The sequence below is a fragment of the Phyllostomus hastatus genome, unplaced genomic scaffold (assembly GCF_019186645.2).
Source record: "Phyllostomus hastatus isolate PE091 unplaced genomic scaffold, TTU_PhHast_1.1 phas_contig_210, whole genome shotgun sequence".
Taxonomy (NCBI): domain Eukaryota; kingdom Metazoa; phylum Chordata; class Mammalia; order Chiroptera; family Phyllostomidae; genus Phyllostomus; species Phyllostomus hastatus.
Genome location: NW_025333737.1, coordinates 35,277,396 through 35,304,444, shown reverse-complemented (window position 1 = coordinate 35,304,444; position 27,049 = coordinate 35,277,396). Strand labels below are relative to the sequence as shown.

Below are 27,049 nucleotides of genomic sequence, written 5' to 3'. Positions count from 1 at the left end.
CCGGGCAGTCCCGGAAGAACGGACATGGTGAGGGCCAAGTGGTAGCAAAATCTTGTATTAAGTGCGGAACAAAGCAGGGTCCTTGTCATGCTGGCCCCAGCTCTGTGGTTACAGGCGTGCTTGGGAAGGGTGGACGGGCAGCCAGAGGTCCCCTCCGTGCCTCCCAGAGGACGTGTGCCCCCAAGAGGCGCTGGCTCCATGACTAGCATGCGGGTGGACGGGGCCACTAGGGGTCCAAGAACAGTGCAGCTGAGGCGAGGGGAGCAGGCAGTGGGGGCCCAGGCTCTGGACAGAGCCGGGCTGGGGTTGGGGAGCTCAGGTCTGGAAGAACTGCTGGTCCACCTGGCTGCTGAGGGTCCCGCTGGTGGTCAGCGTGCGGCTCACGAACTCCTGGGTCACGTGCCGGGTGAGGGAGCTAGCTGCTTCCAGGTGCTGGGACCCCAGGGTTAGTCCATCTGCAGGGGACAGGTGTTAAAGGACCTTGTGTGGGTCCCTGCCCTCTTCCTCTGGTAGCATTGTGCTCCCCCAGGGGAGCCAGGACCCCCACCCCACCCGGCTACTCACCCAGGAGGAAGGGCTCGGTGGTGTTGCTGTGGGTGGTGGTGATGCTGCTGTACTCGCCTGTCAGCGGGTGCTGGTAGAGCCCGGAGTGGCTGCCCAGCTGCGGGAAGGGGCCTAGACAGCAGAGGAGCCGGTCAGGGGGTGGTGGTGTGTGCGAAGGTGTGGCTAGAGAAAGCGGGGGGGGGGGGGGGGGCGGCGAAGGGGCAGGTGCCCTACCTCCATCCTGGGACTCAATGGTGATGATACCCTCACGCTCGGGCCCAAAGCCTTGGGTGGTCTTGGCCTGCACCTTGAACTTGTAGGGCACGTTCTCGCTGAGGCCCGGCACGGTCAGCCTGCTCTCAGGACTGTCGCCGTCCACCAGGAACGTGGTGGCGGGCTCTGGACAGGGAAGATGCTTTTAGCCCCTGTGGCTCCGCCCCCACCCTTCCCCCCGCCACCCCTGACCCTGGGGCGGGCGGCACCTCCTCCGTGGGCCATCTCGCAGGTCACCAGGTAGCCCAGGATGTCCCCGTCAGGCCTGCGCGGCCGCTCCCAGCTCAGCTGCAGGGAATCTGGGCTCAGGGCGGTGAACACCAGTGGGCCCGGGGCGCTGGGCGTGCTCAGCGTGAAGGCGGAGCCTGGGGGCAGCCGAGGGAGAGGGTCAGTGTGTGGGTGGTGTGGGTCGGCCGTGGGGGCGGGGTGGGGGGCAACTCACCTGGCAGGGGGCAGAGCGGGCTCTGAGGGTGCACCTGCGACTCGATGGTGATGACGCCCTCGCGCTCGGGGCCCCAGCCGCCCTGGCTCCGCGCCCTCACCCGGAACGCGTAGGAATGGTTGGGCAGCAGGTCCTCCACCACCACGGACGTCTGGCTGGGGCTGGGGATGGTGAGCTGGTGCAGCTCGCCTGCAGGGGGCGCATGGGGGCGTGGCTTTATTCCCGCTCCTGGCCTGGCCCTTCCCATGGCTTCCGCCGTACGCCTGGGCGCCACCCACCCAGGGCGGGCTGTGGTTTGGCGTCAGCCTAGTGAGGTACGGTTTCAGGCTGCGCACGGTGCACGGGATGAGTGGGGCCCGATGTCCCGCCGACGTTCTGACTGTGGATGGGCCCACATCCTGCCACTGAGCGTGTCTGCCCAGAGAAGTGCCACCTCCCAATTCCCGCAAAGGCATCTCCCAGGCCAGCAGAGGCCCTAGGTCCCGAGGCCAGTGAGGCTACATGGAGTATATATAACCCAGAGAGTCCGGAGGCGCGGATGAGGACTCCCAAGGGAGGGGGAGGGGGGGCTGGGCAGTGAGGTCCTCTCGGAAAGGCGAGGTAGGGGCATTCGTGTTCAAGGGGTTCCCGCCACAGCCAGGCACCCCTGCGGGTCCCAACGTGGGGCACGTCCCCATAGCCGGGGCCTCACCGCCGTTCAGCAGCTGATACTCCACGCTGTAGCCCTGCAGCGCCTGCTCACACTGCGGCTCCTGCCAGCTCACTTTCAGAGACGTGGGCCCCAGGGCCGAGAACACCAGGCGGGTGGGCGTGTTGGGCACACCAGCAGCCATGCGGGAGCCTGGAGACAGGAGGCCACAGTCAGCCTGGGTCAAGGGGTCCCTGGGAGGAGTCCTGGTTCAACCCCTGACCCCCCCCCCCACAACTGCGGCATCTATACTGCCGGTCAGGTGGCTCGCTCGCCCTGCAACAGCCTGTCCAGGCCACCCACACCTCCCACAGTCCTCAGGGTGCGGGCCCTGCCTGGGCCAAGAGTGGGCGAGCATCCTCTCGGCCAGGAGCCCACCCCTCAGCTGGCTTGCCCCCCCACCCCGGTCCCAGCCCAGCACCCCTTGGAAGGCAGAGGCTGTGAGGCATCAGCACGGATGTGGATGGAATGGAGGGGAAGGCAGTGTCGTGGGCAGTGACTGGAGTGGGCCATGGATGACGGATGGAGCAGGGCAGCTGGCAGGCGGGATGGCCACCCTGTACTACCTGGGCCCCAAGAGGGCGCTGCTGGCTGCCCAGCCAGGATTATAGAGTCTGGCGAGTCCCTGGAGGGGGGCACCCCCTTCCTCTGAGCCCGACTCCGGGACCCCAAAGTCCAGGACAGCGGAAGCCTGCTCCTCCCATCTTCACGGATGGGAGCGAGGCCTAGGGTGGGACAAGACAGGTGTGAGGGGGCGGGAAGTGGGTGTTTGCTGGAGGTCAGGCCGGAGGACGGCGGGCCAGCAGCGTGGCCCCCAGGAGCTGGAAGAGAGGAGGGGTCAGCAGGGCAGGCGGGGGTGGGGGTGGGGGCGGGCGCTCACTGGTTGAGGACAGGGACGTGAGGGTGGAGTAGTCCCTGGGCAGCGTGCCGGAGTGTTCCGTGCGGGTCAGCGAGTGGTAGTCCCTGGTGAGGGTGGAGGACGTGCTCAGCACCCGGTGAGACAGGTGCGGGCTCAGGTGGGTGCCATAGGCGGCGTTGGCCGTGGTCATCCTGTGCAGGGAGTTGGCGCTGCCCGGGAAGGCGAAGTCCATCCGCCCGTTTACCAGGTGATCTGCGGGGGAGGGCAGGGTCACTCGGACAGGCCAGCGCCAGATCTTGGGGCCCTGGGAATTCCGGGGTTACCTACCCTCTGGAGGCCTTGGCCTAAATACAACCAGCCTCCCTTGACCCACAGGGACAGAGGCCCGATGTCCCTGGAGGAGTGCAAGGGGACACAGGCTCTGCAACCCACACCCTCTGGCTAGGCACCGTCGGCCCTGCTTCCGGGAGAGCCCAAGCGCCTGTCCTGGGGGCGTCCTTTGGCTCCGGGGGTCGGCCCCCATGCCATCGCTCAGCCCCTGGTAGGGCAGGGGGCCTGGCTGGGCCGCCTGGCACCGGCGAGCACAGGCTGAGTCCCTGAGGCAGCAAACCGGTGAGCCTAGGTGGGTGCGGGGTGGGGCGTGCCGGGCAGGGCCGGTCACCTCCGTGGGGCCCCGGCGTGGCGCTGCGAGCCGAGCCGCCGCCCTCCGCCACCGCGGCCCCCGCGCCCCCTTCGGCGCCGTCTTCCGGGGGCCCGCGGGGCGGCTCGGCGGCGTCGGAGGAGCGCCCGCTGCTGGCCGACAGGCGCGGGATGAGCTCCGGGGGCAGCCGCCACGTGACGCGCCGCAGGTCCAGCTCCTCCCCGAGCAGGGGCTCGAACTTCCAGGTGGCGCCTTGGGAACAACGAAGGGCGCATTGGCACCGCCGGTGGGCGCGGGAGGCTGCGGGGGGATCCCGGCAGGGCGGGGGGCGGCGACGCCACCGCGACGTGAGCGGTCCTCCGGCTCTTTGGGATCCAGGTGGGGTGGAGGGGGTGCATTGCAGGGACCCAGAGCCGGGCGACAGGCGGGACCGTAGTCCGCGCGCGCGCGTGGAAGAGCTCTCCGGGTGGCAGCTGGCGAGGAAAAACCCCTGGACCAGCCCGAGACCAGGGTAGCACTGGCTTTGTCGCCAGCCGTGAGGGCTCCCTGCTCTGAGCCTCAGTTTCCTGTCTGTATGGGGGAGGGGACAGTGATCTACTCCTTGCTAGCCTCCCCCAGACAGTTCCAGAAGCCACAGTATTCACAGGTAGTGTCAGTAGCAGCTGAGCTGGGCCACCTGAGTCACACCAGCGCCCCCGAAACCTCTCAAGACCCCCAGGCTCAGGTTCCTCAAGGCCGAGCTCAGCCCCGTTAGGCCAAGTACCGGGGCCTGAGGCAGGGACCCGGATGAAAGAACGGACACATCCGAGAGGGTTTTCACCCCTGGCACCGTGTGACTGGTGACTCATTTTACAGATCAGAGAACTGAGGCTCGGGGAGGGTGAGTGACTCATCTGAACCCCCACACGGAGCCAGAAGCCGAAACTGCGGAGCCGGGAGTCCCCGCCGAGGGCTCTCTGCGGGTTCTCGGGGCAAGGCGCTGCTCGGGGGCGCCTGGGCCACGCCCCCTTCTCCCCCGGAGCCCCGTCCGGAGCGTCCTGCCTCCAGGACACAGCTGGCGAGCCTTTCCGAGGCCAGGCTGCGCCTCTAGGTGGCGCCATGGGCACGAGCCAGTGAGCGTCTGCCCCCCACCCCCACCCCCTGCACATGTGCATCTCCCCGCCCCTCTGCCTCAGGTGTGCGCACGGTTGTGCGTGTGCCGTGCCAGCTCTGTCCCCTCTGTGCCTGCCGTACTGTCAGCTCTGCCAATGCTCGTCTGGGCCTGGGAGAGCATTTTCAGTTTTGACATTCATGCCCAGTTAATGATCGCTGGACTCTGTCCTCTGGACACCGGTGACAGCCCCGCCCTCTACGCAGGACCCCCCCACCCCCCGCCACGGACTCTCCGGGGCCCCAGCCTTCTCACCGGTGTCGTCGGAGACGCTGGGCCTCTGGCTGCCGCCTGGCGAGCGTAGCACGTCGTCGCTGTACATGAGGAAGCTGTCATAGTCGCCCCCGCTCTGGGCGTCCACGATGGGGACGTCGGGGATGATGGGGACTGCGCGGGAGGGCGAGGGTCAGTCCCGGCCCCCGCCTCCGCCTCCGGTCCCCGCCACCGTCCCCTGCCCCGAGCCGCCCCGCCCACCACTCACTGGACATGGGCCGCTTGGGCTGGGTGGCCAGGTTGATGATGGCCTCCCGCTCGGGCCCCCAGCCCGCCCCGTTGCGCGCCTTCACGGTGTAGCGGTACGGCTGCGACTCCTTCAGGTTCTCGATGAGCAGCATCCGCTTCTTGGGGCTGTCCACCAGCACCTTCTTCATGGGCCCGATGGGTCCTGGGGCGGGGACAGCGCTTCAGAGGGGCGGCCCCGGCCCTGCCTCCGCCACAGCAGGACCCGGACGTCACACCCCGGGGCTCGGGGAGCAAGGCAGGGAGTGCGCAGCTGCCGAACTCCTCCCGCGGCGCTAGCGCCTGCCCCGCCCCGAGAACCTGGGCGTGGCCAGTTAGAGGAGCGTCTCCGACTCTCCAAAGGGCTCGTCACCGAGTGAAGCGGCCGAGTCAGGACTAGACTCGAGTTGGCCCGCTGTCACCTGAAAGTCTGAGATTCAGGGCGTCCTCTGTTTTTATTTGCTACATCTGCGGACTCTACTCTGGCCCCAAGAGAATGGTGTAAAAATGAGCCCCTCTGGTTGCCTCTGTGGGGGGGCACCCCTACCTGTGACCCCTACCCTCGTCTGTGTCCAATCTCAGGCCTTCCGTCCCCTCCAGCCCTGGGAGCTTCCGTCTGGGCCTGGCCTTGGAATGCAACCTGACCTCAACCTGACCGGGCACCTAATGATGCCTCGGACAAGAAGACGGAGGGGCTGGCCCACTGAGCTGGGCACTGTGGCCTCCCTCCCGACCTCTGCCGCCTCCTCTTCCGCGACTGCCACCCCCTGGGGGCAGGAGGCGGGGCCTGGGCCCTTACGGTTGTCCTCGTTGACCAGGCCGTAGCAGACCTCGTAGGCCGTGATCTCGCCGTTGGTCTCGGCGGGCTCCGCCCAGCTCAGCTGGGTCACAGTGGAGGATACCACGTTGAACGCCAGGCGCCCGGGCTCACTGGGTACTAGGGGACGGGGCAGGGCAGGGCAGGGAGAGAGCTGTCAGTGACAGAGAGAGGGCAGGGTTCTGGGGGGTGGGGGCAGGGCCCGGCACCCTCAGGGATGGGGGTGGCGGATGGCCACGGCGAGGCCTCACCTTCCTGGTGGGTGCGGCAGGACACCAGGGGGCTGTAGGGGCCCTCGCCCTGCGCCCCGTAGGCGCACACCTTCATCTCGTAGTCGCAGTACGGGTACAAGTTGGTGAGCTCCACTGAGGGCACCTTGCTGTCCAGCAGGTGGGCTTCGGCCTCTGAGTCACCCTGGATCCAGTACTTCACCTGCTCCCCCCCGGGGAGGGGCTGGTCAGTGGGGGACAGCGAGCGCCAGGGCCGCGTGTCCTTCCATTGACCTGCCCTGTTGTCCCCTTTGCACTGGTGAGGCAGCAAGGCTCTGGAGCGGTAATTAACTCAGAAGGGCTCCCTGGGCAAAGGTGGGCATTCCCTGCCCACTCGGGCTCCGCCGCTGGGGCCAGCGGTGCCCTCGGCTCTTCCCCAGGGTCCTCTGGCCTTGGGAAGCCACCTCCGCAGTGGTTGCTAGGCCTCAACATCCACCTCCCTCCTTGCCTGCCGCCTCCTGCCCCGGGGCCACCTTACCCTGTACCCAGTCGGTGTGCCAGAAGGGGGCAGCCAGTTGAAGTGGATCTTCCGGGACCCCGCAGCTTTGGCATTGGGGTTCTGTGGGGCACCCAGGTCACTGTGAGCGCCTGTGAGCCTTGACAGGGTCTGGCTCTTGAAGTTCTGCTCCAGGTCATCTGTAGTGGGGGAAGGTAGGGCGGGGTAGGCAGCTCAGACAACTTGTCTTGCGGGGAGGGGGGGGGCGGGGGGGCAGGAACCCACTCTCACCATCAGGGGGCACCAGAGGCCCAGTGAAACACCCACTGCAATCAACTGACACCTGCCTGGCCCAGCCTCTCCCTGCTGGCACCTCCAGGGTGCTGCAGGGGTGCCCTACCACACTTGGGGGAGAACCCCGGAGGGTCTCTGGAGGAGTGAGGAGGAGGAAGGAGGTCGTCTGCCCCCCCTTTGCCCCCTTGGCAGCAACAGTAATGTTCCAGATGTGAACATTTGCTCTTTCTCTCCCCACCCCACCCCCCTTCCAACCAAGAATTCCCCCGCCTCTCCCATTTTCTCACAAGCCTCCTCTGGGGGTGCGCTCACAGACTGGAGGCTAAAGACCCATCAGAACGAACCGTCTCACCCCTCCCCTGCTGGAAACAGCTGCGTTTTCACTGAAACCGAGCCGGCAGTCAAAGAGCTCAGTTGGCCTATGGTGGGGTCCACAGCGCCCCCAGCAGGCCGACTGGGCCACATGGCCCCAGCCTCTCTGGCTGAGAGCAGGAGTGCCAGATAAAATGCAGGACGCTTGAACAAATTGGAATTTCAAATAAACATCCCAAATATTGCATGAGCCGTATTTATGCTGCAGATCTTATCTGAGTGGGCCTTGAGCTGGGCATCCTTATTTTTACTCGCCAAGACCGTCAACCTTTGTCGAGAGGGCCCCAGCCTGGCCTCCCCCTCCCGCTTAAGCTGACCCCGGGCTCTGCCCACCTCGGTCCCCGATGATGACAGTGGCTGAGTGGGGCTGGCCCAGGCGGGCCCCAAACTTGGGGTTGCTGAGGTGGACGTGGAAGCGGCGGACCTGGTGGCCCCGCAGGAGGGAGTCCATCTCTTGCAGGTCCAGGAGCTTCACCTGGATCTCCTTCCAGGTCTCCCCGGGCTGGAACAGCAGCTCGCCCTCCGTGGGGACGTAGTCCTGGGAGAGGGCAGGGGTCAGGCCAGGCCGCATGCTCCACCCTGACCTCATGGACACCAGAGACCATCTCTTACAGACTGTGCCACGTGGGCACGAAATGGCTCAAGTTCATGGGGCACCTCCTCTGCGTCCCTTGACAGATAATACAGATGCAGTAGTGTGAGGTAGAGATATGATGGCCCCATTTTACAGATGAGGAACAGAGGCACCCAGAGGTGCAGAAGCATGCCCGAGTCCACACAGGTAGTCGCGGCGGAGGCGGGATTTGACCGGGGCATAGTGAGAGGGATGCACGGCAGACCCGGAGATCCCCAAGGAGGCAGGCTCTCGTTCTGGAGGAGCTAGGATTTTCAGGTCCTCCGCACTGTGGCTCTGAAATCTAGGACCCAGCTGGCCCCCAGGTCCTGCCTCCCAAGTGGGGTGCTTCCACCAGCTCCGACGTTCCACCTTCCATACCCCAGAACTTTCCTACGTGTCCCAACCCGCACACCGCAAAGCAATTGAAATCGGGGGAAGGGACAAGCCTCACACGTGACCACTAGGTGGCGCTCTAAACCAACATTTCAATTCCAAGCACAGCTAGTCAGGCCCACGGGGCACCCGCGGCAAATTCAAATGCTACAACCCTCCAGAACTTGATGCATCAAGTGCCAAAAAAGCAGGAGTCCACCTGCAAGACAACGGACGTGGGCCGCGAGAGGCGGCACTTCAAAGATGTCAAAATCACGAAAGACAAGGCTGGGGAATCGCTCTAAATCCAAGGAGCTTAAAGACACACGGCAGCAACGTGCACGCCGGGTCTTCGGCTCCCGGCCTGGGGGAGAGCAGGCCAGGGCGCACCGGGACGGGTGAATCCTGGGGGCTCGGAGCGCGGACGGACTCCCGGCACCAGTGTCCTGTGGGGTGTCTTCCTACGTCCGGTCATTATGTCGTGGTTTTGCAGAACGACCTTGTTCTTAGCAGGTGCCTGCAGAGTTGTTTGGGGTCTCCGTGAAGTCTACAGCTTTGGAGCATTCAACCAATAGAACCCAACAGACGACTTTCCCTCCCTGTGCGTCTGTAGTCATAGGACGGAGACATGGGACGGTGGCCACACCGGCATCTGGAGCACACCTGTGGGCCTGGGTCTCCACAGGGAGAGAGAGACCGAGAATGCTAAGGACCGGTGGGTCTGTGCAGAGGGCAAACAGGTGCTGGTTTTATTCGTTGGCCCGTTTTTCAGTAGGTTTGAAGTCTTTCAAAATAAAAAGTTGGGAAGTAATAAAAAGGTTTTTAAGAAATTGTTACATACCAAAGCATTTTTTAAATAAAAAACAGAACAGGGTCGCCAGAATCTCTTGTATATTATGGCCTGTTTTGAGAAATTTCTGGACATACAACTTCTCCTTTGGAATGTCTACTGGGGGCGTGCAGTCGGCGAGGAACACCGTTCCCACCAGCAAAAAGAAGGTTCGGGTGTGGCCGGGCTGCTGGGCGCTGGGCGTGCCCCTGGGTGCACACTCCCCTGCCTTTGCTGAGCACGCCTGTGGGCCCAGGACGGCTGGATTTTACTGCTTTGGGGCTTAATTTTTGATTGGAACATTTTTAGATTTTAAGTGGTGGTCATGAACTCAGGAAAACAAACCTTGTCAGCCAAACCAAGCACGTCCACCACCTGGACCTGGCTGCTCCCCCCGCTGACGCTGCCAACACTGGGGCCCAGCGAGCAAGGGGACGGGGGCCCACGCATGTCGCAGCCTGCCCTGAAAGGCCACTGTGGAGTCTGGGCCCCGGAAGGGCCCCCTGGGCAGTGACAGCCCTGGGGGGTGGGTCTGCCCAGGGACAGGAGGGCTGCGACCTCCCTTCCAGAAGCCCAAAGCCCATGGTCTGGGGCAGGTGGGGAGTCCATTTCTCTGCGAAGGGTTTGCTGGGAAGGGGACGCCAATGATCTGGACGTGTCCCTGGCCTCTGTCTCCGGCAGAGGGTCACCAGCACTTTTGGTGGGTCAGACGCCGCTGCTGCGAGGTGGCAGGAGCAGGCGGGCATGTCCGCGGGAGGCCAGCCAGGGCCCCCGCCCCCACCAGCACTCAGGGACCCAGGCAGCTGCCAGGCCCTGCCCCCACCGGGCCCTGCCCCCACCGGGCCCCTGGGACGGGCCCGAGACGCCGCGTGGGAGCCTCACCCGTTTGCCCTGCGCCGTGTTGTCCTGGGTGCGGTAGGTGACCTGGGACTTGCCGTTGTCCAGGATGCGCCGCACGATGGGGATGCGGGCCACGGGCTCCCCGCCGCTGACCAGGTACTCGGACTGCTCGAAGGACACGATCCCGGTGGCTGCCAGGGGCCCGGGAGCGTCAGGGTCGGGCCCTTCTCCGTCCCTTCCCAACTCCCGCCCTCCCCTGGCCCAGCCAGCCAAGCCCAGACCTCCTGAGTCTGCCTGTCGCCCCCGCCCCTGCCACGCTCTGGGGAGGACAGAGGAAGGGGGTGGAAACTTTTTCCAGAAGAAGTGGAGGGGGCCGGAAGGGTCAGGGCCGAGAAAGGCGGCCAGGTGGGGGCCCCACCAGAGGCCAGGGCGGGAAGAAGCCCAGTCCCTCCTCCCAGCTCCGGTGCCCCGGCGTCCTGGGCGGGCCCGCTGGGTTCCCTCAGCCGTAAGGGAGAGAACGGGGGAGGGGTGCGGGTTGGCAGCGGGAGGACCAGCACCCTGCGACTGTGATGGATGCTCTGTGAACGGCTGCCCAGCCGCACACCCCGTGTAAGAGCCTGCGGCCCATTTTACAGCTGGTGAGACCGAGGCTCACAGAGGTTAAGTGACCCGCTAAACCACACAGCCAGGCCTCCCTTCTACTCAAACCCAAGGGTCCCCAGGCCCCCCTTTTTGCCCCTGGCTCCCCGCTCCCTGACCGACCTTGCTCCTTGATGACGGTGATGTTTACCAGGCGGCGGCCGAGGGTGGCAGTACCCACGGGCACGTTGATGGCCTCCAGCATCAGCTGCTTCTGGTCGTCATCCTCGGGCCGGATGAAGAGGGGCACCCGGACATCCACCAGCTCCACGCCCTCCTGGAACTCCACCATGCCCCGGGCATCTGGGTGGGTGTTGGGGGGTGGTCAGACGTGGGGCGGGGGCCACCCCGGGGCGTGGAGGTGGCAGGGGGCCGCTGGGGGAGCCTGCCCACTCACCCTGGTCCGCAGTGAGGGTGTAGTAGCCGGGGGCCACCTTGAGCTCGTGGAAGGCCCCCTGGGCCACGTGCTTCTCCGTCAGCTTCAGCAGGGACTGCTTGGCGGAGCGGGGCGCCATCAGCACCGTGTCCACAATGGTGTGGTCCTGCCTGGGGGCGGGGCAGGCAGGAAGGTGTCGGCCTGGCACTGGTCCCTGCGCAGGCCCCCTGCCTGTCCTCTCCCCACCAAGGGACAAGATGCGGGGCAGCAAAAGAAGTTCAGGCTCTTCAGGACCCAACAGTCACGGGGGCACATGCTGGTCCCTCACTGCCCCCCGCCCCGGCTCACCCTGCAGCCTCCGCCAAGCCGCGGGGCCTCTGGGCCTCAGCGGCCTCATCTGTGAAATGGGGCTGCTCCCGCCCAGCAGGCGCAGGGCAGTGGAGATGCTCAGGATGTAGGCTCCAAAGCCTGGGTTCAAATCAGGGCCCTATCTCTTAATAGCGGAGTAACCTTGGGCACGTGACGTGACCTCTCTTAGCCTTGGTTGGCACGGGGCCACCCTGGTCCCTTTGGTTGCCTGTGGCCCGTCTGTGTGTACGGGGCTGGCTTGTAGCGAGGGCTTCCCATCGGGGTTTCTTGAATGAAGGGCCCAACCCCCAACAGACGCACACAGGGCCTCCCCTTCCTACGGGATGGAAACGGGGCGGGGCGTGGAGCCGGGGGCAGACGGGGCAGGGGGCTGGGGCTGTCCCACCGTGTCCTTGACTCACTTCTTCCCGGCGTTGGGCTGCTGCCTGTGGGGGACAAAGCAGGGGCCGTGAGCTGGAAGGTCCCTGGGGCAGTCCTGCCCCCCCTCCCCCGAGCCCTGGTCACCCGGGACCCACCGGAACTTGGTCTGCTGGAGCCTGTGCGAGCCGGGGATCTGTCTGTACACCTCGTTCAGCTGCCAGGCAAGGGGGCGGGGCTTGAGGCCGGGGCCCTGGGTGGGCCTCGCCCCGCAGCCACCCAGGCCCAGAGGACCTCTCAGCCTCACGTCCCCTTGAGGACACATTTAAGGGGACCCCAGGGTGACCCCACACTAGGAACACATCCAGGCTCCACAGCTGCTCCCCCGTGGCCACCCCTCCGACCCCCGTGCGTGCCCCGGCTCACGCCCCCGCCCCAGGGAGGCTGGCTGCCTTACGTTCTCCTCCACCTCCTGGCGCAGCTGGTCGCACTCCCGGGTTTCAGGCTTCAGCAGGTTCTCGGTGCAAAGGCGTGCGAGGCGCAGGGACAGCCCATAGGGCACTGGGGGGGGCGGGCAGGGATGCGGGTGGTCAGCCCCTTGCACGGCGGGTGCCACCACCACAGAAGCCACTCTGGGAGGGGGCCCCTGGGGGGCTGGGGGGCTGAGGCCTGTGGCTCCATCAGGAAGGGAGGAGGTGCCGGCCTGTGCCCGCGCCCAGCACCCGGAGGGAACAGAGACAGGGCGACCCCATGCCCGGGAACAGCAGGGGGCGTGCCCCAGGCGCCCGGGACGCCGCCCAGAGCCCCGCCCTCACCCAGCCCCGCCCTCACCCAGCTCCGTGGGGTTGGTGCTGGCCGTGTGGGTGGCGAAGCCAGGCCGCTGCACATTGTTGGTGACCTTCCAGCGGACCCTGTCCACCCCCTTGAAGTTCCCGCTGCGCAGCATGGGTGTGTCCAGGTGGTCCGAGGCCATCAGGTTTTCCCGCAGCAGGTAGTGGTCCTCCTTGAAGCCCACCATGTGACCTTCGGGACAGGGTTTTCCGCCTGAGGTCCCTCCCCAGGCCCTCACAGCCCTGCCCTTCAGTGCCACCCCCAGCCTCCCTCCTCCGTTCGAGGCTCTCCCTCACTCCCCCTCCCCCCCAGCTGGGGCACCGAGTGGTCGGAGCCCCACCGCCCCTCCCTGCTGGCACCGGGCCCATACCTCGGTTGCAGCAAGGGAGAAGCGCCAGGCAGGCCTAGGGGACAAGGGGTGGGTGGCGATGAGGACCGGGATAGCTGCCCAGCCCAGGTAAACCCCTGTAGCCGCCACTGCCACCCACAGCAATGGTCCTGAGGGGCCGCAGGGCCTCCCTCAGACACCAGGACACCCACACGGGTGCAGGAGCCTAGACGTGGGGCGCACAGGGGGGTGCAGAGGGTGATGGGGGTGGGGGGTTCCCAAGGCCTGTGCCACGGGACCCTGGCCGTGCCAGGTCCTCTGTGAAGGCTCTGGGGTCAAACCCACGTGGGAAGCACTGACCCACGCCCCACCGCCCGCTCAGGGTGTCCCCATGCACGCGAGGAGAGCGAAGGCTCTGAGCGCTGCTGCGGAACCCTGAGCCATCCCATGCACTTGACCTCAGAACAACCCTCTGTAACGCTGCACACTGACACCCCGCCACACCAGAGGTCCCTCCAGTGCTGCCGCCTCCTCCCCGCCCACAGTTCAGTGTCCCGGGTGGTGCCGCCCTCCAGGCCTGGCCGCCTCCTGTCTGCCCTCCCCAAGGACACTGTCGGCTCCCGGCGGGCAGGCCCTTCCTCCCCCGTGGGCCCCAAGCCCTTTGCCGGGGGCAGATCCCGGGGCAGGCACTCCCAGGCAGCCGGCTGCTCAGGGTTGGCAGAGGCGAGGGACTGGGGTGGGGAGGGCGCTAGAGCCGGGCAGAACATGCGGGTTCGCCTGGCCTCTGCCGCCTACGGGGGCCCTGAGGGGCTGGGGGCCCTGGTGGGGACCCTGGGGGAGCTGTCACCTTGCAGCAGGCACAGTACTTCCAGCACAGCAGCAGCAGCAGCGCCAGGAGCAGCAGGAGGAAGATGAGCAGGGGGATGAGCCACCAGAAGGAGCGGGGAGGGCAGTCTGAGGGGGGCGGGGAGAGAGGAAGGGGAGGAGGAGGGTGGTGCTCACACTCCTGGCCTGGGGTCTGGCGGCCCACGCGCCCCCTCCTGGGCTGCCCGCCACCGCCAGCAGCTCACCCTTCTTCTTGTGCACCAGGACGGTGCTGTTGGGCCCGGGGCTGCCGTCGCCCTCCACGGTGTAGCTGTAGTTGCAGTCGTCGTCCTCGTCCCGGAAGGAGCAGAACTCCACCACCTCCTCCGCTGCGGACGCAGGTGGTCAGCAGGTGGCCCGCCCCAGAGGCCCAGGCCCCCCCAAGGTGTCCCCTGCTCTGGGGCCCACCCCGTCCACCCCAGCGCAGGCGGCCAGTCCTCTGGCACAGCCCTGGGGCCTTGCCCTGACCGGGAGCACCCGAGCCCGCAAATCGGGGCCCCTGCCTCCTCGACTCAGGTTTCGAGGCCCCTGCCCAGCCAGCGCTACACTCCTGCCCGGATCAGCGGCACCCCCGACCCCGTGGAAGGTCCCTGGACCCTCAGCCCCGCCCCTTACCTCTCTTAAGCTCGTCCACCATCTTGACCTTGAAGCGGCAGTCCTCGCACGAGCGCCCCTTCTTCTCGCCCGTGCCCCAGGCCTGGCACTGCACGCAGGAGCGCAGGTCCTCGCAGAGCCCCAGCCGCACCTGGTGGGAGAGGGGGGCCGGCGGGCCCTGTGCTGGGCAGGCCTCTGCCAGGCCCACCGCCCCGGCCTCACGCCCCTGGCCCGCTCCCGCCCACCCCGCCCTGTGCCCGGTCCCCGCGCCCACGCCCCTGTGACCCTGGCCTCACCGCCGAGTAGTTGATCTCGCAGATGCTGTCTGTGTAGAGGGACTGCTGGTTGCAGTGGCAGCGGCCACACTCGCAGTGGCCGCGCCCGTTACAGATGCCCTGTAGGAGGCGCCAGTGAGCCAGCCGTATCCCCACCCCTCCCCGCCCGACAGGATGGGTGGTCCTGCCCTGGGGGTCCCTCTGCCACCCCACACTGCCTGCCTCACGCCCAGGCCTACCCCGTTGCTGTCGATGCAGGTGGCATTGCTGAGGGGACAGTCGCAGCTTGGGCCCGTCCAGCCCGGCTCACACACACACTGGCCCATGGAGCAGCGTCCCCGGTCTGCAGGGAGGAGGGGAGGGGGAGCAGGGCCCGCTCACACCTGCAGTCCCGGCTGCCCACCTGCCCTCGAGGACAGGGCCTGTGGGAGCCGAACCTCGAGAGCAAGGAGGTCCCCCCCAGGGGCAAAGCCTCCCTTCCTCACTCTCCTGGAGTCACGTGTCCTTTGCCCTCCCCCTCCGCCCCACCTCCTACTTCACACTCTGCAGCCAGAGTGGCCGTCCCAAAACACAAACCCAATTAATTGTGTGACTCCCCTGCTTAAGAACCACTAATGAGTCTTGGCCAATGCAACAAGGTAAGAAAAAGAAATGAAACACAGAGGACTGGAAAGTAGAAACAAAACTGTCATTACTTGCAAGTGTCTGGAGCATGTCATAAAATAGCAAGAAGAACGTACAGATAAATGATTAGATTTCATGAGTTTACAGCGTGTCTGGATACAAGGTCAACATGCAGAGAGCTAGAAAATGAAACCAAAACCTGGAACGACTCTCTTTTGCCCAAAGGATAAAGTCCAGTATCCTCAGACTGGAAGAACGGTTGATTGACTATGGCCTACAAGCCAGTCCGCCCCAGTAACTGTGTTTGCAAATGGTTTATCGGAACACAGCCACACTCATCTGACTTATTGTCCATAGTTGCTGTCTATTTTTTTCTCCACCCACCCCACTTCCTTTTTTTAAGACGGCATTTCTTTTTAGAGAGGGGGGAAGGGAGGCAGAGAAAGAGAGGGAGAGAAACAACGAAGTGAGAGAGATACATCCATCTGTTGCCTCTCTCATGCCCCCTACTGGGGACCTGGCCCACAGCCCGGGCATGTGCCCTGACTGGGAATCGAACTTGCGACCTTTCCGTGCGCAGGCTGGCCCTCAATCCACTGAGCCACGCCAGCCAGGGCCTAGCTGCTTTCTGTTACAACGGCAGAGCCGAGTCATTTCGACAGAGACCATACGGCTCACAAAGCTGAAGAACATTTGTCTTCTGGTCCTTGGAGGAAGCGTTGGGACTAGACATGGAGCCGCCTTGGACCGGAAGCCAAACGCCTGCACTCTGGCCTTGCCTCCTTCCCCCCGGCACTGTCTGCCCCCCTCCTGCCTCCCAGCTCCGCCTTTCCCCGGCGTCCGGGGTCCCCTCCTGTGTCTCTGAGCACGCTCCGGACGGGCGGAGCAAGAACGGACGGGAGGGGAGACACGCAGGGGCTTGGCAGCTGGCAGGTGCACATCTGGGGGCCAGTAAGTGTTCAGTGAGCTGGGTGTTCACTCATCCTCCCCCATTCAACCACTCAGTCCTCCCACGCGGCACCTGCCTGGGTTCTGCGACCCCACCCAGCTCCGAAGCTTTGGCCAGACGATGCGCCCGTGGCCTTGGCCACACCACATTAGGCCCGTGGGGCCGTAGAGGATGCGCACCTCCAGGCACACCTGCTGGCAACGCACCATCTTCCGAGAGAGGAAAAGGCGGCCGTGGCGCACGCCAGCAACCGCCACGGCTGAGCCGGGCGGTGCCCGCCGTGATGAGGTCGGGGAGCGGATAGAGGAGGTGGGTGCAGACGGGAGGACCCCAAGGAAGTCAGGGTCTCACACACCAGGGGGATGTTGCACTGGCCTTGGGCATGAAGTTTGTACAAGGGGGAGAGAGGTCTAGCGCTCAGGGAGTCTGGGGAACGGCTGGGCCAGAGCTGGGGCGTTCTGACTCCCAGCCTGGGTCGGGATGGGAGACCGACCGGCGGGCGGGGCCGGGGCTGGGCCGCCAGGCGGCTGAGCTCACCGTTGCAGAGGACCCCGGAGGTGCGGGGGCACTGGAAGTTGTCGTACTCGCAGAACTGGCCCTCGTAGCGGCCGTCCCCGTAGCACACGCAGCGCCCGCACTGGCACTCGCCTCGGCCGGAGCACGGCTTGTCCTCCCCGTCCCGCAGGCAGGGGACGGTGTCGCTCTGGGAGCCCGTGGAGCAGCTGCAGGTCTTGCCGCTCCTGGGGGTGGGGCCTGTCAGTTCCCCCCAGCCGGGGCCAAGGCTCCCACCGTCTACGCCGGGTGAGCCAGCCCAGGCCCCCCGGAGGGCCGCAGTGGGGGTCCCAGTCACGCCAGCCGGCCGACCAACAACTGTGGCGGAGCCGACTCAAACCTCAGCCCTGGACCCCACCCCCGACCCCTTCCTCATGAGAGACTCGTTCAGTGACTTAAAGCTTTCAAAGGCCCACTGCCCTTTATTTATGAGCTCATTTCTGACGAGGTGACGTGTGCACACGGCTCAGAAGACTGAAGACACAAAAGCCACAGAGAGAAAAGCCAGTCTCCTCCGCTGCCCGTCCCCTGACACCCAGCCCCCACGCCCTGCCGGCCCCCGTGGTTCTGGTGCTTGTGTGTCTCTCTGGATACATCCTCGCTCTGTCTGTGCGTTTCCCAGTGCTTTGGACTGGACCCACCCACCCCCTGGGCGTGCCCCTCTCCCAGTCAGGCGCCTGTGGGGACCCCACGGGCATCTGGGGCGCCCCGCACTCACCAGCCCTCGTAGCACACACAGTGCCCGCACATGAAGTCCCCGTGGCCGCTGCAGTAAGGTGACTGCACCTCTTTTTGCTAGAACGAGAACGTGCAGGTAGGGTGTGTGGGTGGGGGAGGCACGGCCCCCCGGATGCGCCTGCTGCCTGCGCCCCTCAGGGCCCCCCCCCCCCGGTCAGGGCACCCCCCAGAAGGAGATGTGGCCGCAGGAGGCTCTGTGAGCTTCACAAGTCGGGGCTGGGGGCGGTGGGCCCAGCTCCTCCCTCCCGCCCCGGGGGCCGCGGCCTGCGCACCAGCTCGCAGGAGCACACATCACAGATGATCTCTGCGTCCATCCTGAGGCCGTCGGAGAAGGAAGGCTTCACGTGGATGTGGCCCCTCTTGTCATTCTCCGGCAGCTGGCACACATGCATCCCGTTCACGTCCTCGATGGCCCGCAGCTGGACTTGGTAGGTGCCCTGCAGGGACCCTGCTGTCAGCCGAGGCAGGCCCGGCCCGGCCAGGCACGGTGGGGGGCCGGGCAGCTGTGCCTGAGACGCCCAGCTCCCTGCCCGCCCGCCCTCGGGGCCGACAGCGGGCTCCTTCAGGGCACAGTCACCGAGCATCAGCAGTGACAGCGCCTGTCCCCCCGCCCCGGGTACCACCCCCCCGGGAAACACACCACTTCTCCTCGCTGGATGTGGAAGGACCCAGACTTCGTCTTCGGGATCCTGCTGGTGATCTCGGCCCGCAGGCCGCGGGGGATGTCCAGGACCCGGATGTCCAGGTTGGAGCGGATGTTCTAAAGGGGGGCCAGGGATCAGTGAGTGGTCTGGGGGCGCCTGGGCTCGCCCACTGGAGCCTGGCTCTGCTCCACCCCCACTTGCACGGGGGGACAGGGGTGGGGGGGGCGAGGTGGCAGAGCCCTCGGTGGGCTCCCCAGGGCCCTTCCTTGCCGGCCTTTCCTATTTCTCAGCCCAGACCAGAGACACCCTTTGCCCATTCGGCCTCCTCCCATCCCCGCCCGGGGAGGACTCGGGTTCGAGCCGGCGCGGCCGCTCACGTCGAAGGCCTTCCGCAGCAGCTCCACGATGTTGGACGAGTCCTCCTGCAGCACGCCCAGCGAGGACACGGGGAAATACGTGTGCAGCTTCTGCAGGGGAGAGCGCGGGACCGGGGGCTCAGCCGCGACGAGGACCATCTCACCGAATCCAGGCCACGGTTTTACCCCGTCCCACCAGATGGGGGCGCCGAGGCCTGGGGCCTGCTGGCGTATTCCAGAGTCTGCCCTCTTAGCCCCCACCTGCCTGGGACCTGGGTCAGGGGGATGGGCCCACACCCTCCCTGTCCCATCAGGGCACCTCCTGGAGGTGCTGCCAGTCTGGGGGAGGGAGGGAGTGAGGGGTGAAGGGCTTGGCGGGGAGGGTGGACGCCCACTTGCCCGCTGAGGCCCCAGGCCACCCCCCCACGCACCTCGTAGTAGCTGTAGGAGTAGTTGGTGACGGCGAAGATGGGGATGATGTTGTGCTTGCCCAGCAGGCGCACCAGGGTGGGCACGGAGGGGTAGTCCTGCGTCTTGTACTGGGTGTAGGTGCCCGTGGCGTCCAGGTGGCACTCCTCGTCATTCCGCCTCAGGATGCCGGCCAGCACGTTGGCACCGTCGGCCTCGTAGTGGAAGGCCGACTCGGTGGAGAACACCAGCAGGTGGGTGCTGTCCGGGCGCCAGCCGATGTCCCTCTGGGGAGAGCAAGGAAGGGGGTGCCCATGGAGCAGGCTGCCTGCCGGGGACCTTCGCTGCAGAGTCACGCGTGGCAGAGGCCACCGGCATGACGACGTGGGAAACAGAAACCAGTGACAGGGGCCGGGAAGCGGGCACAGGTCTGCGCACCCGGTGGGCGCCGCGCACGGCCTGAACCAGGCTCCTCCGGCTGACCCCCAGGGTCTCAGCCGCCCTGGGAAATGTTTCAGCTGCGTAGGAAAATGTCCCCGTGCAACGTTAAATAATGAAAAAAGGCCAGTTAAAATGGGTACAGCAGGGGCTGGTGCGGCTCAGTAGACTGAGCATCAGCCTGTGTGAACCAGAGGGTTGCCGGTTCGATCCCCAGTCAGGACACATGCCTGGGTTGCAGGCCAGGTCCCCTGGTGGGGGTGTGTGAGAGGCAACCACACATTGATGTTTCTCTCCCTCTTTCTCCCTCCTTTCCCTTTTCTCTAAAAATAAATACATAACACCTTTAAAAAATGGGCACAGCAGCATGTGGCACCTTGTTAGATAATGTGACAGTGACAACTAGATGACAAAAGAGAAAATGCATCGAGTGGGGAAAAAAAAAGAGCAAGTTTCCGTTAGAAGTGCACTGATTCCAGCCCCATAAAACAAGGCGGAGGGGCCCAACTATGCTGGCGGGATCTCAGCAGCTGCCTGTCTGCCCGTGGGAGGTCAGGGGAACTTTCTGTTCTTTGTTTTTCAAACTGTCTATTACACGGGCATGTTATTTTCAAAGTGAAAAAAAAAAAAAACGCCCCCGACGTGCACATGAAACCAAGCGCCTTCCTCAGCGGCCCACCCAAGTCGAAGGCTGGCGTTAGCGAGGAGATTGGGTCGGGGGAGGCTGGCCTCGGGTCATGGAAGATTCCCGAGCCCCGAGACTCCTGTCGGCCTCGCTGGCCAGTGCAAAAGCAGGCTGTGCCAGCTCGGGCTGAGGGGCCGTGGCTCCCGGCACCTCTAAACCTGGACGGGAACTGAGGGGGGTCCGCCTGGCCGCGGAGCAGGCCCGTGCGCCCGCAGAGAAGCGCAGCCCGAGTCCGGGCCGGCAGGGCAGGGCAGAGCAGGACCCCCCGCGGCACTCACTCACCGTGCACACGGCCGTCTGCAGCATGGCGTCAAAACCGCCTTCGGGGGCGTCCAGGTTGCCTGAGATCCGCTCTCCCTGCAGCTTATTCCGGAACTCATCCACGTCTTGGGTCAGCCTGATGACGTTCTTGAAGGAGAAGGGGGGGTCGCTGTTGGGCCAGGGCTCCTTCAGCCTGGGTGGAGGCGGGAGAGGCGCAGAGAGTTAGGGAAAGGAGGCCCCCCCGCATTCTCCTGTGCCCACCTTCTCTGGGAAGCCGCCCCCTTGGCTCCTCTCAGATGGAAAGGCGTGGAGCCCCCTGCTGGGTGGAGAGGAGGGCGGAGGGCGCTCGGCCAGGACCCCCGCCCCCGAGGTCACTCACTTCTCCGGCCTCATGTCCGTCTGGGGGACGCTGACTTTGTCCACAAACTTGCCGAAGCCGATCGTGTAGTCTCTGGTGAGGCTCCGCAGGACCTCGGCTGGGCGTCAACGGGAAAAGAGGGTGGCTGAGCCCCGGCCCCCTGCCCCGACACGGGGGGGCGGGGCCAGGGCTGCTGGGGAAGAAGAGGGAGAACGACTTCCGGGGACACCCTGCACGCTCCCAATAGCCCTCGTCCCCATGCACAGGTGAGGGCGATGGGACTCAGGGGACCTGGGTCCTGCATGGAGCACGTTGCAGGAGGTGGCCTTCTCTGAAGCCCCACACCCCGAGGATGCTCTCCTGAGAATGTGGGGCGCTCTGGGGACGGTCCCCATGTCCCGTCCCTCCTTGTGGGGTGGGGGCAGCGGTCCTGAGCCCCGGCCTCCTGAGCAGGCGTGCGGCCAGCTGGATGAGCCCCCCCCACCCCCGCCTCGCCCCTGCGTCCCCGCACCCTCCGCGCCGGCCCCGGCGTACCCAGGCGCTCGCCCATCTGCTTGAGGTTGTTCAGATCGTCCGACATGGAGTTGGAGAAGTCCATGAGGATGTACAGGTCCACGGGGCTCTCCAGCGGCTCGAACACCTGCAGCTCGAAGTGCTGCTCCTCGCCCGGCCGCAGGCGGACCCGCAGCGCCTGGGGCGACACCTGGCTGCGGTGCAGGGTGGTGTCGATCTCCGTCTCCTGCAGCCGGGGGAGGGGGACAGCTGGCTGGAGGGTCGCTCCAGAGGGGAGACCCCCCTACACAGCCAGCCCCGAGCACGGAGGCCCCAGCCCCCTCGACAGCCGCGCCGGGCACCTCGGTGATCTCGAAGCTGCTCTCCATGACCACCACGCTCTCCAGCCGGCAGCCCGCGGCCAGCAGCTCGGCCTGGGTGTTGCAGCGCCGTTCAAGGAATGTCTGGTAGGCAAAAGATAGGGTCAGGGGGTGCCGCGCCTGTCCCCAGGCTGTCCCGGCCCTGGCTTTGTTTCCCCTGAGTTTCCTGACCCTTGCCCCTCCTCCCTGACCCGCCGGGCCAGAGGCTGGGCTGAGCACGGGGGGCTCCAGCCGGGCCGGCGGGCAGCGGCTCACCTCGTCAGTGCAGTAGGCGCAGTCCTTGGCCACACGGATGCACTCGGTGCAGCTCTTCACCTGGGCCTTCTTGCAGCGGTTGGCTGGGCGGGGGGGAACGGGCAGGCCGCTGAGCCGGGCCTCGCCGACTCCAGCCCCGGCCCCACCTGCAGCCGCGCTTGGGAGGCGGGCGTCCCTCCCCAGTGCGCGGGGGAGGCCAGGGAGGCTAGCCGGGGAGCTGTGGTCTGCCTAGGCAGCACAGCTGGGAACGGGCAGCCCAGGGGGCTCCAGCCGGGAACTTTCCACTCGAGTCCAGGGGGAAGGGTGGCAGGGGCTGAAACAGAGGTGCTGGCCCATGTGCTGGTGGGGACACCCTGGCCATCTCCCTCACCCACTCCTCCAGGACAAAGGGGACTGTGTCTGTCTCCTTATTGCTGTGTCCCCACTGCCTGGCCCAAGGCCTGGCACACAGTAGGTCGTTGGTAAATGACTAAGGCAAAACTCCTGGGATTCCCTTCGGTTCTATTCAGTTAAGAGCACAGGAAGGGTCTGCTGTGTGTATCCTGTGCGCACCACGGGTGTCTCCCGGGCCCCAGGCAAAGGTGCGCTGTCAATGTTTAACGACGGCTCAGGTGCCCTGGCCGGTGTGGCTCGGTGGACTGAGCCGGCCTGCGAACCGAACGGTATGGTTGGGTCCCCAGTAGGGGGCGCACGAGAGGCAGCCACGCATGGATGCTTCTCTCCCTCCTTTTCCCTCTCTCTGAAAGCAAATAAAAAAAAACAGCAGTGGATCTGGGAGGCACAGAAGCCCCGACCCGCAGCACTGCCAGCCTCAGAGACGTGCGCACGGCCCCCTGGCTCAGGTCACCTTACCAGTGCGGCTTCCCCCCAGGCCCACTCCGTGGCCGGGGGCAGGCTCCAGCCGCCAGCCGGGTGCTGGCTCTCGGAGAGCAGGTGATGAGTCACCCGTCCCTCCTCGGAACTCGAGGCCTAGGCACATCCCACGAGGGCCTCCACCCTCCCAGGGGGCATCTCCTCTCTCTTCCAGGCCGAGTCTCCCCCACCCCTCGTGCTCCCGAGCTACGTGGCTCATGCTCACCGCGCCCCAGCCCCCGCCGTGTGCGACGGTTGGCTTGTGGAATGGCTGAGGGAGTGTCTGGGCGAGAAACCCCGTGAGAGGCCTCTCTCGAGGGCAGCGCCCACCAAGAGGGGTGCAGCGGGGGGTGTGGACTCACCCATGTCCCCGGAGAAGCTGGCGATAAGCACGGCTGCCAGCAGCAGCCTGGCCCAGGGGCTGGCGCTCGGCCCCGCCATCCTCTTCCTCCTGCACGACAGCAGCAGTTAGCACACAGGGCCCTCCCTGGGCCCCTTTGGGCGCTCGGCGGGGAGGGAGGGGCTGCTGTTCCCACGCACGGGTGTGCACCCGGAGGCGCCGAGAGCTGCAGTGCTGTCCCAGGGCCCGGGGTCCCTGCCCCATCCCTGCAGTGGCTAGATGCCCTGCAGGTCTGCCTGCTGCCCAGGGAGGCCCCCGCCCTCTGGCCTGGGGGGACTCTGGGCTCCGAGCTTGCCCAGCACCAGGCGTCTGGGCTGGGCCCCTGAGCCTTTCAGGTCTCGGTGGGCGGGCAGGAGTCGGGGGTGGGGTCTCTCTAGGGGGCTTGGCTCTACCTCGCTGCCCCCTCTCTGTCCTAGCCCGCTTACCCTCTGTGGGGGGCAGTGCAGCCCGGAGGAGAGGGGCCCCTCCCACAGGGGTGCGGCTCCCTGCCTTGCACCCACCTTTGCCTGCCCCACACTTGTGTTTGCAAGGCCCCCGAACCATTCATCCTTTCAAGTCAGCCCAAAGCCAGCCTGCACGCCGACCTGCACTCCCCTACCCTTCACACACACACACACACACACACACACACACACACAGGCCCTGTGCCTGCTACCCTGGAGCCCTTCTCAACTCAACAGCGGCCTGCAGGGCCGGCACTGGCCCCCGAGGCCTTTTAGGAGATGGGCAGTCTGCTCCCTCAGAAAGACAACGGCTGGCCTGCAGAGCCTGGCCCCCAGCCCCCCGGTGATGTAAGACCACGCCATGCCCACGGCCCCCCCACTCCCTGGACCCTTCCCCAGTCCCGGGCTTGTGGGGCAGGAGCAGGCTCTGGAGGGCGGAGGCCCCCGCGGTGCTGGGAAGGCCGTGGAGGGGGCGGGAAGGCATTGCCTCTCTCCCCTCACGGTGTGTGCAGCCCCCAGGGGGCCGCCGGCTGCCCCGGCACCTCCCAGGCAGAGCCGGCTGGGGTGAGGGAGCCCGGGGTGGCCGAAGCAGGGCTCCTGGGGCGGGGGTGGGGAGACTTTCCTGCAGCCGCGGGGCACAGGCGCCCCACCCACACACCCCACAACTCGGGCTGCGGACTCAGGCCTCCCCGGGGCACCGTTACGTGTGCAGGTTCCGGCACTGGAGGCCCCGAGGGCTCTTTCTGAGTCACCCTGCCGTGCCCATGGGCCGGGCACACAGCGGGCAGCAGGCCGGCACTTCCTGTACCTGGCGGCCTTCTAATCCGCCCAGGGCCCCGGTGGGGGCGCTGCGTTACCCCCATTTCCCGGGTGAGGAGACGAGGCGCAGGTTACGGGCTCCCCGCCCCGCAGCCAGCAGGTGGGGAGCCTCGCCGGGAACCCCCATTTAACCTCCGCGTTGGCTCAGAGGCGCTAAAGGGGCAGGTGGGAGGCTAGTGATGTACTCAGCAGTGTGTTCTGTGACTCAGCTTGCGTTCGCCAGGTGTTAAACGTGGTCCTTAGTGACAGGAGCAACGAGGTTTCATGTAGAAGTCAGGACGGTGGGCTTCTGGGACAGTGAGGCCACAGTGGGCTGGGCGGGGCCGCTGTCCAGGCCACCCGGGGCCCCGCCGGGCTGCTGGGCCTTTTCATGCACCAGCCAGACCCCAGGAGTACATGGGGGCCACCTTGAAGGGTGTCTGTCCCATGGCAGCACCTCAGACCGTCCACACCAGGCACATGTGGGTGCAGGGACACAGGTCAAGACCCACAGGGGCAGAGGCTCAGAGCTCGTGCCGCACCCATGGGCCCTCCCACCCATGGGGCCCACGTAGCAGCTCAGCACCCGCGCACCCCTGCCCTCCACGGCTCTGTCCCCTCCCACTTTCCCATTTGCTGGCCCCCCTGCGGAAATCAGGGTCCAAGACACAGGGACCCCTTCCCTGTGGCCTCTCGGGTGCCCTCTTTCTCCTCTGCCCCCAGGATAGGGACCCTCAGCCCTCACTTCCAGCTCTGCTGGGGGCGGCAGCCACAACTGGGCCACCAGTACCCAAGCCTCAGGCTCAGGGCGTGGCAAAGCCCTAAGGGGAGAAGGAGGAGCAGAGCTGCTAGGAAGCCACCTAGAGTCACAGCCAGAGGGCCGCCCAGAGGCCCAGCGGGCGGGAGTGCAGGAGGTCACGGTGGTGGGCCCCGCCCCCCAGGGGCTGCTGGATGAGGTCTGGAGAGCTTCCTGGAGGAAGGGTCTCCTGAGCCGACTTTGTGGCGAGGGCAGGCATTGCTTGGCCGAGAGGAGGGTGCAGGGGCCCTGGTTGGGGCCCCCGACAAGGGTGGGGCTCAGTGGGTTGGGCGTTGTCCCCCAGACGGAAAGGTTTGCCTGTGGCTGGTGTGACTCCCAGACCTGCACATGCCTGGCTTGGGGGTCAGGTTCCCAGTTGGAGGTGTGCAAGAGGCAACTAACCCATGTTTTCCTCCCTCTCTCTCTCTCTCCCTCCCTTCCCCCCGCCCAAAGATAAGAGAAATCTTAGAAAAGAAGAAGAAGAAGAAGAGAGGAGAGTCAGGGACTCCCCAGACCGCAGCAGGCCTGTGCACCACGCACAACAGACCCTGCCCAGGCCAACAGGGGCGGCCTTGGCCTCTATCTACTGTGCGTCTTTTCCTCCACCCTCTTTGCAACCCCGGAGGGGCCAGGCCCAGCCCGGCCCAGGAGGCCTGCTGGTTTCTGCCCACTTCTCCTGCACACCCGCCCCAACACCCAACCTCTCTCCGGTCGCCTTCCCCTAGTCAGAGGTCTGACGGCCAAGCGGCTTCTGCAGCTCCCCCATCCCTCTGCCCGGCTGCCCCCTGAGCACACCCTGGCAGGCCTGGCACCTCCCCTGGGCAGCACGGGCAGAGGGGGCCAGCGGCTGAAGGGGAAGAATGGAGGAACAAAAGCCAGCCAGCCAGCCGGCCCTTCCTACCCACTCCCCTGCACGGCAGCCCAGGCGGCGTGGGCACTCTCTTCTCTCTCCCGCGTCCCGGAATGGGCCCCGAGCCCTGCCGGCCCCGCGACCACCGACTGCCTTCCGGCCCTGCGCCCGTGCCCCACCCCGCGCCTGCGAGGTCGGAGGCTGCACCTACCTCCGCCCTCCCCCGCAGTGGGCTCCGCTCGGCGGCTGGGCGGCAGGCGCGCGGAGAGCCGGACTGTCCCGAGGGCGGGCGGCAGGGAGGGGAGGGACCGCTTTATGGGGCGGCGGCAGGTAGGAAGGAGGCGCTGGTGAGTCAGGCCCGCCGCATTCCTGCACGCGGTGCGCACCTGTCGGGGCAGGAGCGGGGCCCGCCCCCCGGAAAAGGCTGAGGCTCCCGCGGCGGCGCCCAGCCCAGCGACCCGACCGACGGCGGCGGGGCCAGGGGAGGAGCCGCCCCCTCTCGCTCCAGTCCTGCCCCCCCCGCCCCGGGCGCCGCTCCTCCCCAGCCCTCCGGGCTCCAGCCTCCGTGGCCCGGCTGCCCTGAGCTGGGGGTGGCCTCTTAGCTCCCGCCCCCGATCGCCGTCCGCGGTTCTGCGGGCCCTGGGCTCTGAGCCTCCGCACTGCCCGAGGGCAAAGACTGCGCGCACCGCCTCCCTCCCGCCCGAGCCAGCGCGAGGGACGGGCCAAGAAAGGGCGGTTCACGGGGTCCCCTCTGGCTCCCCACCCGCCCAACCCCGACGCGCGTCCAGAGCTCGATCAGGATAAGGACCGCGTCCCTGACGAGCGACGCGACCCTTCCTACCTTGGGAATAATAAGTGTCAGAGGCCAGCACCCACCCAGCAGGGAGTGGACACTTGAATTGCTGTGGCTGCTCCTGACACGCTCGCTCACAAATCTGACCCCTCCAGTCCTTCCCCTGCAACCTCTCCAGTGCTGCTGACCAACGTGGGTTGCAGCTGGGGCGGCTCACGTTGCTCTTGGACCCCGACTCGACCTATTTCTCTGGCCCCACCTGCCGACCATGCCACTGAACACCCTGTCCTCGCTGGCGGCCCGCCTGCCCAAACCATGCAGCTTCCGGCCACCAGGGTGGTTCGAAATGATCTGTTTTGAGGTTTTTCTCCTCCGTGGGACTGTGAACCCTGAGGATGGACATTCT

The 27,049-nt window shown here is 66.2% G+C and overlaps 1 protein-coding gene across 2 annotated transcripts; it reads right to left on the bottom strand.

Moving 5' to 3' along the window:
* Positions 1–39: 39 nt before the first annotated feature.
* Positions 40–26,347, bottom strand: ITGB4 (integrin subunit beta 4). Of its 2 annotated transcripts, XM_045836062.1 has the most exons (40): positions 26,062–26,347; positions 22,926–23,014; positions 21,712–21,794; positions 21,439–21,540; positions 21,119–21,323; positions 20,606–20,702; positions 20,248–20,419; positions 18,866–19,129; positions 18,456–18,545; positions 18,075–18,194; positions 17,707–17,871; positions 17,415–17,491; positions 16,682–16,884; positions 14,811–14,914; positions 14,593–14,691; positions 14,318–14,447; positions 13,909–14,031; positions 13,686–13,792; positions 12,881–12,914; positions 12,511–12,702; positions 12,137–12,240; positions 11,838–11,896; positions 11,724–11,747; positions 10,975–11,123; positions 10,701–10,880; positions 9,981–10,129; positions 7,615–7,819; positions 6,658–6,815; positions 6,162–6,342; positions 5,893–6,030; positions 5,077–5,259; positions 4,851–4,982; positions 3,467–3,697; positions 2,827–3,057; positions 1,950–2,099; positions 1,259–1,447; positions 1,026–1,181; positions 778–942; positions 565–675; positions 40–455 (listed from the first exon to the last, which is right to left on the bottom strand). In XM_045836062.1, the coding sequence occupies exons 2-40, from the start codon at positions 23,002–23,004 to the stop codon at positions 316–318; spliced, it is 5,481 nt and encodes a 1,826-aa protein (XP_045692018.1). In that variant the 5' UTR covers positions 23,005–23,014; positions 26,062–26,347; the 3' UTR covers positions 40–315. The 2 variants fall into 2 exon arrangements, with proteins under 2 accessions (XP_045692018.1, XP_045692019.1); XM_045836063.1 differs by lacking the exon at positions 3,467–3,697 and having other exon boundaries at positions 26,062–26,341.
* Positions 26,348–27,049: the final 702 nt, after the last annotated feature.